We start from the raw sequence: 11,734 nt of genomic DNA, 5'->3' as shown, positions 1-11,734 counted from the left end.
TTTTGATTGCACTGATGAAAGAGTTCAAAAACTTTATTGACCTATAACCTGATTAGAATATGCCAGATGAGAACCAAATATTGTACAGAAAGTTGTACAGAATTTTTTTTACATAGAAAACTTTACATATCTGTACCATATACATTTTGTCCATCTGAAAAAAATTTCTACATCCATTGTAATACAGAATGCTTGACAATCTCGTCTGTTAACCATCAGAGCACAATTCACAGTATGAATACATTTCCAATAAATTTAACCATCCCCAAACCATGCCAGATTTGTTACTTGAATATATCCAACATTAAATTCTGTACATAAGAGTGAAATCTACATCAAACAAAAAACATCTGACAGCAGACACAACCTAGACTTGTTTGCAGTGATTCAAGTTCCAGTCCTTGAAGGATCATCATTTCAATGGCTCGTTATATTTAAAAGCCCTAAAACAAGTATATTACAGGTAGTTATGTCAGTCGTGATATTTCTACCGCTGTTCTTGACAAAAGTCGGCAACAATAACTTCTGGGCTACAATGAAACAAAACAAAACAAAAAATAACAAAAAAGGAAAAAAAAAATCACAACCAAAAAAAGAAACCCAAACTTCTAGTGCATTTGGTGAACAAGGAAGAGTTATGGGCTTTCAACAAATCAGTAATACAGAAATAAAATAATTTGGGAAGAACTGTATAGTGTTAAAGAGTTTATATTACAGACCTGCATCTCTGTACATTTTCACAGAAGGATGATTACCAATGTCTCAGACAGCCTGAGTGTGCAAAAATCTTAGAATATCAGACATAGTTGCTAAATAGTTTTTTCCATGAACAATAATCTCCATTTTCTTTTCACTATAAACATTTTATCCTTCAAAACACAGCTCTCCTGAGTTGTACTTCTCGCAGAAGCTCAAACCTTTACATATATATGTTTCTTTGGGTACATTTTACTTTCACACCCTCCATAAAGATCTGTTGCTATACTGCTGTCTAGGACAGTAAAGGACACTGCAGCCCGTGCTGACAAGGGGACTGTGCTATAAACTGGCTCCGTGCTCAGCACGAGCCAGGCAAGAGAAACCGATGAGAGAATCCGCCAGGAAAGAGAGGGACTGGAGTGTTGCAAGCCTTAATTAAGTTTTAAGTGTCTGTACCGTTAACCCTTGGATACACGTTGCCAGAGAAAGAAATTTATATGGAGATCCAGACAGAATGGCCCAGCTACCTGGTCCTTTTATTTAGCTGAGGAATATAAACTTGGAAACAGAGCGTCACTATCTGCTAATGCTTGCTTATTCCAGACTCTTGTTCTGGTGGTTGGGATATTTGGAACACCACACCAATCCGCAGGAAAAACCTTCGCAAAACAGCTCGAAGCTCGGGAATAAGGTCAAACTGCATGATTTCACACAACAAAGGGTAGTAGAACGAGGCATGGGCCTTGAACTGAGGAGAAAACAAACAAGAAATGACTCTATTATACATCAGTACACCTCAGAAAGCACACTACAAAATATAGAATTACATACTCTCCCAAGTGCGGGTGAGAAACCCACAAAGTGACGGGCAGAAATACCTTCACAACTGAAATGAGCAGTGCTAGAATAAGGCTATGACAGCTGTGATGTACTCTGACAGATGCTCACCAGCTACACAAAGCTCCTTACTAATGCTTGTCCTCCAAGAGGAAGTATTTTTCTGTTACGAGTTTTTTCTTACTGTTGTCACTTAATTATTTCAGCTGAGTTTTCTTAGAAACAGAGGGAAGTTAAACAGGGATTTATTTACTGCAGAATTACTTTGGAGAAGGTCAAGGTGTACATGTGCCTGCAGCACTGGCAGCAGAAACAAGAGTTAATTCTTTGAATAAAACATCATCACTAATTGTCTTCCGCAGCAGGAGAGGGTTGTTAAAAACAATTTAGCATACACTTCTAAAGGATTCCAGCATCTTTAAACTTCTCTGACATGTTTTATTTTATCACTCACTGCACCTTCACACTGAATTATTAGTGTATCTGTCAAATGCAGTTTGAATGTACATTCCCTCAACACAAGAACAAGAGCAGCAGGAGCTTTTAAAGTCAAGTCTGTAACTGTGTGTGACAAACCAGTCTGGACCTATGACTTACCTGTACACATCATCTGAAACATCATTCCAAACAGTTACTTACCCTTTCATCACTTATCTTCAGGACTTTAGTCAAAAATAAGAGTAAAAGGTTAGTCCAAGCTTCCCGATGACTTTCTGATGTAAGAGTGAGGAAATAGCTCAGAGCTTCGCTGCAGACACTGGAGACAAAAGACACAAAAAAATAGTAACTCACACTTCCTTCTGAACTCTACTGCAGAGGAAAAGCTTTGGCTTTGCAACTTCTGGCAGTGTAGAGCCCTGGTGTACAACAGCATTGTTTTATGAAAGCTGCTCTAAGCCTGGTAAACAACAGAAAGCAGTGACTTTGTTCAACTCAAACCCAAAGTCCTAGGATTTCAGTAATCACATTTTGTCAGCTTATTTATTATGCTGTTTGTATTGAGAGGTATGTGATAAAATGCTATATGGACTTTAGGAATCTCTCATGTTGATGTAACCTGGCAGTTTTCAGCTCCGCTTCCTAGTCTGTGAACCTTAGAGTCTTGGCCTTAAGTATTGCTGTTGAGGTTTAAAGCCCTCTCTTGAAAACTTTATAAACAAAAAACATTCAGATCAATAGCCAAAGGCCTCTCTGTGCTCACAAGGCTGCTTAAGCCCAGTGTCCATTTCTGAAAATGAGAACAAATAGTGCCAGTTCCCTAAAATACCTGAGGTTAGTGAAAGAAAAAACAGGGTTTAAGTGATAGGTGCTTTCCTTTTTAAAGAGGAGCTATAATGAGCCCCCACCTACCCAAATAATTCAAAAAAAGCGACAAAATCTTTGTTCTCCCTTCAAGACATGTAATGAGAATAAAAAGGAGAGACAGTGCCAGTAGCTGGAGGCACAGCACTCCCCACAGAACATAAAACTCTTAATATTAGCTGTGACCTACCACACACACGTTAGCTCTGGAAGTTTACTGCAAGCAGAGAAGGTCTATCCTTTTAAATAACCCACCCCCTTTCTTTAACATCAGAAATAACATGAACAGGTTCAGCTCCATGGACCTTACTTCAGCAGTCTTTGCTGGACTTCCTCCCAGGCGCTGGTGCGGCTCTCGTCCATGTACATGCGGAACAGGATGCGCAGCCCACAGGCCAGGCTGCTCGTCTCCTGCTTCAGCAGGTTGGGCTTTGACTTGCCTTTGAAACCTACAGGAGTTCCAAGCATCCATTTAGATTTTTGGTTCAGCTGACATTCTTTCTTACTGTCCTCCCCACTTCTCCTTCTAAGCATCTACTGCACACAGACATAAGAACCACCTCAGGTAATTAACTTCTCATAATATTTAGTACTATGGAGCATTGCTAAGAATTAAACTATTTATATGTGCTATAACTGTGTGTTTGGCACCATTTTTGGCTTCCAAGTGGCTGTGAAACCTGTTTTTGTGCCTTCAGATTTCAAGCATGGGACTCATACCTACAGCCAAGAATCAGCTTAGCAGCTGTACCTCAGTGAAACCTTGAATTTTGGGAAACAAGAGATATTTGTATCTCCACAGATTAGATCTCCTCCCTTTAGGAATGCTACAGTTATAGAGCTAAAGCTTCAACTTTACATTTGCATCCAAGTACTTCTGACCTATTTCTGGGTAAATTCACACTGTCACAAAGTATTTCTCCAAGGGGACTGACTCACCTGCTTTCCAGAGAGCAGTTCTTTGTTCATTGTTTGAATTAAATGCTTTAGCAAATCTGTGAGATTCCAGCAGACAATCAAGAAGTTTGAAAAGCTGCTGTGATGTTAGGAAACGATACATCCCTTGATCCTGTGTATCCACATGGACATCAAAGTCTACTGCATCTCTCTATTGAAAAAAGAGGAAAAGGAGAAAAAAAGGAAAGATTTAAAGTAAAAATTCACGTCTGTCTTCAGCAAGCTCCTGTGATAACTCAATTCTACCTTGTTTACATCTGTACTTGTACTTAACACTGTATTCCAGGTTGTATCCACATCCCAGTTACATAAATCCCTTTGAACAATACATTTTAATCTCCACAGTGCTGCCTTGGCACAGCAAATGCAATTTAACCGAGGTTGTAAAAGATCTCAACAGCCCAATGGAAATCCTCAAACCCATGTAAAAATTGTAAATTAGCAATGAAGAGAAGTTCAAGAAATGTTATCTTAAAACCGTTGAAGGAAAAGGTATTAAAAAAGAGATACCTATCAGATCCACTTACTTGTGCTGCTGCTAGATTCTCTGCATCCTCTTTTTTGCTAGTTGCTGGGAAGAACACAATGTTGTCGATCGTCTGAATGAGTTCCAGCTGTACAACACACTTGATCAAAAGAGCAGCAAATAACTTCTGTTCTGGAAATTCTTTAAAGGAAAGAAAATTACTTGTTAACTAAAGAACTTTTTTGAGCAGTTTTGAGGGCAAGTCGAAGAACAATTTAACTTCAAGCACATGTGTAAACCTGGAATCCACCTGTTGGAATTACTAACCACAGGACAGATCACTATGTTACCAACTGGAATGTTTTCTGAAGTTGTCTGTGATACACTGGATCAACCTAGCACAAAGTTACCTAAAAGTCAGCAAAATGAGTGACTTGGACCTTCAGTGCAATAGGAAGAGACAGAGGCTGTTCCCAGGCAGGAGGCTTAGCACAGCATTGCTTGTTTGCAGCTTGGCAAGTACTAATGTACCATGTGCCCATTTTAAGCAACAACACATAACTGCACAAGGATCTTAAATAAGGCTTTGATACACCCTCTTCAAATCACAGACAGAACTCTTTTTCAGCTACTGTTTCTGCTGCATTTTGAACCAAAAGATCTCTGCTCCTAAGAAAAGAAATCTCACACAGCATTGTAAGGAGACTACTGTTTTTAGTATTTTGCTTTGGATAAAAAGCCTAGAAGCTTGTAGTTGAACCCTTAAGGTTTTTAAAACACAGGCTGAAAACATAGACCCACAGGAGTCCAAGAGAATTCTGTCATACTACATGAAGACAAAAAATTAAACAATGTGATTTCTTCACACTGTGTTTCTGAAGTCATAGCTGGAGCTATAACTAATGTAACAAGCATCTACTACACACTACTCAGGCAGATATCAAATGCCAAACCACTGCAGAGCACGCACTTGCTGCTGGCCTGGCTTTACTCGTTTCTTCAGCTACCGTGGCCCCCGTGCTGGGTTGATATGGGCGTCCATCTGAAGATCGAGGCTGGATGGAATCGTGGATATCTACTGACTTCTGGGAGATTGTATCCTGAAAAGAAAGAAAAACAAATGAAAACTTCTAGTACAGAAAACTTCTAGTAATTGGTAATAGTGCTGTGCTCTTCAGAGCTCAAGACATTTGCTGTTTCAACGCTGCAATTTCATTCACTTTAGTCATATTTGCTATGAGCATTCATGAAAGATGTACCAGAAAGATGAGCTATTTAGAAACAATTGAAAATTTAACAAGTAACAAATACTTAAGTATACAGAAAAGGCAATGAGTAGCATTTTTCAGATATGTTTTTGTGTTCCCTCCAAGCATTTCAGTCACCCAAGAGTTACTACAGCTTTTACCAGATCAAGAGTAGGAGGTTTTGCTGCAAGGTTCCTGTAAAAAACACCTCAGCTTCTCATATCAGTAGATAAACAAGGTTTTCATCTCTACTAGGTAAAAATACATATTTTAATAGGTATAATATCTATATAGATAGCAAAACACTCCATCATATTTGAGCAACCTAAAGAAAAATGAGATTAAAATATCCAAAGCCTGCAAAGATTCTATCCTACTAAATGAGACATCCAAAATATTTTTCCTTTAGTATCATTTATTATAGAAGTTCTGTTAATTCTGAAGTTGCAAAGTATCTTTTTACACTAAAGACAAAAACAATTTTTAAAAACATTCATGTTAAACTATTTCAAAGGGAAAAGATCTTTCAACTTACTCAAGACTAAGACATTTATTTGCCATTTATGCATGGTATTATATTTGACATAAATGGATCAAAAATATAGCCAATCTGTTTAGATGAAACCACTATAAATGAGTCATGGTATAGCATGAAGCTACAATACCCTTATAATGAGAACTGGCCTTCACAAACATTTACTCCCTGTTTAAGCTGAATTATGTTAACACTTCATAAAGATAAATGGAGGAAGTCAGCCTCTCTTAGTAAAGCTCATTTGAGATCATTATCCTTGAGCAACTTCTATCAAGTGCTTCATTAATCTATAAAGAACTTTATACAGCAATCTTGTGAGAATGTCCAAAAGCTAAACTAATTCTCATCCGTAGCAAAGCAGTTACAGGGCTGTCACTTGCAGGCAAATCCAGACTTCACATCAGTTCACTCAATCAGCACTAAGATATCCGATGGTTATACGAATTTTCTACTTTACATAGATATTTAAGGTCTTATTACAAGAGAAAATTTGGAGGCAAAAAAAGAAAAAGTCAATCCAACTGTCAATCTTTCCCTCTTCAGCAGTTTCTCTTCTGGGGAGTACATCAAAATGAAAGAAAACCACGACTCAAGCCACAAAACAAGTCAAAGCCCAAATACAGTATTAGAGAAACTTGCCAGACACAGGAGATTACCCAAAACAAACACAGGTAACTACCTACAGCCAATTTCTGGAAGTCAACTTTGCTGCTAACAAACACATACTTCTTTATCAATTAATCCCTTGCCATTTTTAAACATTAAACAGCACTTGAGCTGGGAAAAAAATTAAAGTAAATCAAAATTGAAAAATGTATTCAAAACAAGTTTATTTTTCACCTATTCTACATCACAAGACAGCTGAGTTCTTGCAGTCTTTAATTACTGTTTTATTTCAGCAGCTTACCAGTTTTTCTTTTGCATCAGAGGGAGAGCCAGAGCAGAACTCCCCACCGACAGGTCGCCAAGTCAGCAGCCTTGAAAACACAAAACCAAATTTACTAAGTTTCAAATATAAATGGGAACCAACACTCTAAGAAGTCCCTTCAACATGGTGTGGGTTTTTTGCATTAATTTCAATTCTAAGTGCACTTTATTCTTTCAGACACGTTTAAAAGTGTAAGTACTGTGTTAGTTGAATGTCAACATTTCTGCCAACTACCTTGGATGGACAAGTGGACTGTATCGAGGTGGATTAGTTTTTCTCAGATACAGGATTTGTCTTCAGGCAATGTTTTAGTGCCATTAGTGGGCCTCTTCTCCCACACTGCCTTAAGCTTGACCTAGAATAAGGAATGAATCTACACCAGAACAAATCACATGAACATTTGGAAATGTTTTGCATTCGCTGTCTGGGGTATATTCCAGGATTAAGTTTCTATTTCCACTTCAAAATTCACCACTTCCACTCAGGATTCATTGCTGTTATGAGGTATCAAATATCACTGACAATACTTCTGATCTTTTCCCTGCTGATTTCCTATAAGACACTGCTGTATTTGAGGATTTTAACCTTAGCGCTGAAAATTTTTACAGTAACACACTGTCTGTGCCTGCCAAGAATTGAGGAAAATTGGATTAAATAACCTAAGTTGTCCCATCATTTCTTGTTCTATCCAATCTACTGCTGCAAAATAAGATTGAAGTTACTTGTCATTGTCATGACCTCAAACTCTTTACTCTCAATCTGTGCGAGGTAACACATTGGACATTTGTGTCTGCATTTCCTAAGGGAGAGCATTCTCCACCAAGTTAAGCATCCTAAATGAATATACCACTGATACCCAGAAAACTGAATGCTGGATAACTAAAAAGACAGATCAGAGATAAGAAAATATAAAATCTCGAGGTAGGTAATAAGGCAACAAACAAAGCAGAACAGAGAACTGAATTAATTCTTGAAAGCTGCAAGGACATAAATCAAGGTATTGGGATAATGAGCCAGTAGAGGCCAGACCATCATAATTTGTGCAAGGAACTAATTCTCTTGAATTTTTTGATGACAAGCAGGTATTCACAGTGGATTTCTCAGCACCAGAAAGCCAAGACTTGCTCTCATGAAGCTTCAGAAAATTTAAATTAATGAAAACTATAAACAGAAGAGAAATAAACTAAAAGAAAAATTAAATAAACTATTAAAATAAGAAAAAATTAATGAGCTAGACGAGCAAACAGTGAGGTGGACTGTAAAACTGACTGAACAGCTGAGCCAAGAGGATGGTGATTAGGTGCACAGAATATGGTTGGAGGCCAGTGGTACACCCCAGGGATCAATGCTGCATCCAATCTGTCCATCCTAATGATCTGGCTGATGAGGCAGAGAGGACTCTCAGGAAGCTGGATACCACAAAAGTAGGAGGAATGGCTGATACACCAGAGAGTCATGCTGCTATCCAGAGGGACCTCCACAGGCTGGAGAAATGGGCTGATGGTAACCTTGTGCAGTTCAATGAGGGAATAACCAAGTTCTTCACCAGGAGAGGAACAAGCCCATGCTCCAGGATGTGCTGGGGGGCTGCCCAGGTTGGATATGAGTGAGCAGGGTGCCCCTGCTGCAGAGAAAGCAAACGTTATCCTGGGCTGTGTGAGGAGAGGTGAGAAGGGGAACCCTGGCCTTCTGCTCAGCATGGTGGCCAGTCCTGGGCTCCACATTTTGAGAGACACAGACCTACCGGAGAAAGTTCAGCAAAAAGCCTTGGAGGTGAAGAAGAACTAGAGAATCTCTCCTATGAGAGAGTCTGCGACAACAGGAACTGTCCAGCCTGGAGAAGAAAAGGCTCAGGACATCTTATCAACATACTGCAAGTATCTGAAATGTGGGGGCAAAGCAGAGCCAGGCTTTTTCCAGTGATGCACCAGGCCAGGACCTGAGGACAAACACAGGAGGTTTCCCATGAGCATTAGGAAACACTTTTTCACTGTGAGAGTGATCAAACACAAGGCAGAGGTTGCCCAGAAAGGCTGTGGAGCTTCCCTCCTTGGAGGTATTTGAAAGTCCTGGGAAAACTTCTCTGGGCGGACGTGCCTAAGCACAGGGGTTGGACCACAAAACCTCCAGAGCCCTTTCCAACTTTAGCCATTCTGTGTCATGCTGTATTAGTACCTTCAGCTATCAACACCTCAAGCTTGGCAGCTGTATGGTCTGTGGTTTTTTAGTAACTGATGCTTGCGGAAATTGGTAGCCAGTGAGTAAATATTGCCATAGATTTTCCAAACAAGGAAATATGATCAACTCTCTTGGCAAAAAAGTAACTTGCCAAGAATCATCAGAGGCTGATACTGGAACTAAGATCTCAGGCAGCCAATGTTGCAGCTCTTAAATTAGAGAAGCTGCTCAACACCTGGAAGATGTTTCATATGAATGCTAAAAAAGAACAAATGTAACCCTACCTGATCAGAGTAATAAGAACTTCTGCCAGAAGATACTCTACACTCCACAGATTTGTAGGTTCTGACTATTTGAAGACAATAAAGCACTTGCCCATAAAGTTTTCATATATACCACTGTGTGATTTGTCTGTCTTCATTTCAATATTAATAATTGTGTCACTTCCAGGCATGGAAAAACAAAGGTAAAAAGATCATTTGCCTTCTCTAAGCACTGAGGCAGCCACCATAACAAGCTTCGTATCAAAAATACAATGTCAAAAGAAAATAATAAAAAACTAAGGAAGGGAGGGCAGGAAAAGCTCCATTGCAAAAAAAAAAAAAAAAAAAAAAAAAGGCTAATAGAGGGACTAAGAAATATAAATATGAAATGTCAGCCAAACCAGGACTCTCAGAAAAAGACCGAGATCCCAACAACAAAAGAGAGAAAGAAAGAAGTATCCTCCTAGAACTCAGAAAGAGAAAAAGGTGAGTACCCTCACATAAAATCAAAGTAAGACTACAAAAGTTGGGAACCTCACAGAAATTTAAGAAAGGATAATATAATGAAGTTCTCAAAAGGTGGCATAGAAAGATTGTAAGAGAAGTGAAGAGAAACTTCTTAAAGGAAGGAGTTGGATACTCTCCAAAGAAAAAGAACCCATTTGAGAAGCAGAAGGGCCTCAACATCAAAACGAATAATGCACATATTTCAAGTTAGATATAACTAAAGGCAACAGGAATATTTTGAGTATATCTAAATATTAAGATATCCAAAATGCTGCTCTAGAAAGGTTTCTAATATTCAACTATAAGAATACACTGAAATTTAAGTTTTGATCATATGCTGACACCAAAGCAAATGTTCTGCTACTTTCCAAATACAGGCCATAATAAGTCAGGGTTAATTCAGCTGGATTTTTACATCCAGAGATTTGGGTTCCAATTTTATTTTTGGCAGTTACCAAAATGCAGAAGTATCTTGCTAGTTCTCAAATATTTAATCTTCATTTTATAATTATTTTTGATGTCATTAATTTATACCTACTTACATAAAAAGAAAGGTAAGGCAGTTACAGGTTTTATCCTTTAATGGATGAATGAAGCTTTCTTACAGTGCTATCTGATATACAACTCTAAAATTAAGCAAAGACTGACTTGAAGAAGGTTCATTTTGTTTCAGTTTTCTACAGGCCTAAAGTAGGTCCCAGAAGCAAACAACATGAACTGGATGAAATACAGCACTTGGAATGGTACAGCCTTACTCCAAGAAACCTCACACAGAGTTGTTATATGAATGGAAAGGGTTACCGCACATCCAAGGTAATTTTCACAAAAATATTAAGATTCATATAAATATATGATGGAAATTAACCATAAACCACAGAGACTTAAATCTGTAAGACTGTTGCAGTATTTCATGGAAAAAGCTCCAGATGTAATTAGAAACAGCAAAGCCTGCATCTTCTATTACAAAAAAGAAAATAACAAAAAAAAAATCAGATAGTACTTCTCCAGAAATCCAAAACTTTAACACTGATTCATGTTACATTCGGGGGGCTGTTGGGGATTTTTTTTTTGCTTATCTCCTATAAAGTATTTTAGTTTTTAACACTTTATCATTAACAATGCAGAAGAATACCTACACCTAATTTATTATCATGTTACAAGTAAGTCTGTTTCTCCTTAGTCCACACTTACCAGCTTTTTATTCACCCCACCTATGAGATATCTAAGAGTCTGAAATGGATAAATCTAGGTATAAATCTCTTTTACAAAGTATAAATATTAATAGTTGTCTTACGCATGAGGGATTGTAGTTTTGAAAATATCCAGCATGCAAGTGCAAGTTTTATCCCAGATTTCTAGGGTAAACTTTTCACCATTAAGGATGACAACATTCTCCAAACAGTTTGTACCAGATCGTGCCAGTTGTTCATTGTCTGTAAGAGACAAAGAGTGTATTTGTTTATTCACGCTTAACACAGTAAAATGTTGACATTGTTTTAACATCATTTGTACAGTTCTTACCTTGCTGCACACACCAGTACAGCTGTGCAAATATATCATCCAAAAGAACATCACTAAGTACTTCTAAATACTGTGTAAATACATCACATATTGCATAAAGTGCATGGTTACAAGTAGTTGTCATCCATTCAGCTTTCTATGAGTCAAAAAAAAAGCAGAATTACAACCTTAATGTGAAACTTCTGGATACATATATAGATGAACATTCATATTTACTCAATTTGCTTTACAGTGACATAAAATTAATTTCTGTATCTTAAAACCTCAAGATCTGGAGCCTCAAATCCTGCTTTG

The 11,734-nt window shown here is 38.0% G+C and overlaps 1 protein-coding gene across 2 annotated transcripts in view; it reads right to left on the bottom strand.

Moving 5' to 3' along the window:
* Positions 1-11,734, bottom strand: part of ARFGEF1 (ARF guanine nucleotide exchange factor 1) — an 85,509-nt gene continuing 73,775 nt past the window's right edge. For both annotated transcript variants that reach the window (XM_086885765.1, XM_086885769.1), the window contains 9 exons: positions 11,441-11,576; positions 11,214-11,352; positions 6,951-7,020; positions 5,232-5,361; positions 4,323-4,462; positions 3,778-3,946; positions 3,149-3,287; positions 2,176-2,293; positions 1-1,447 (listed from right to left, as the gene is read on the bottom strand). In XM_086885765.1, the coding sequence (XP_086741891.1) occupies positions 1,283-1,447; positions 2,176-2,293; positions 3,149-3,287; positions 3,778-3,946; positions 4,323-4,462; positions 5,232-5,361; positions 6,951-7,020; positions 11,214-11,352; positions 11,441-11,576 (1,206 nt within the window). In that variant the 3' untranslated portion in view covers positions 1-1,282. The remainder of the gene's footprint in view (positions 1,448-2,175; positions 2,294-3,148; positions 3,288-3,777; positions 3,947-4,322; positions 4,463-5,231; positions 5,362-6,950; positions 7,021-11,213; positions 11,353-11,440; positions 11,577-11,734) is intronic.

The sequence above is a fragment of the Cyanistes caeruleus genome, chromosome 1 (genome assembly GCF_971803275.1).
Source record: "Cyanistes caeruleus chromosome 1, bCyaCae1.hap1.1, whole genome shotgun sequence".
Taxonomy (NCBI): Eukaryota; Metazoa; Chordata; class Aves; order Passeriformes; family Paridae; genus Cyanistes; species Cyanistes caeruleus.
This window is presented reverse-complemented; position numbering and strand designations above follow the sequence as displayed.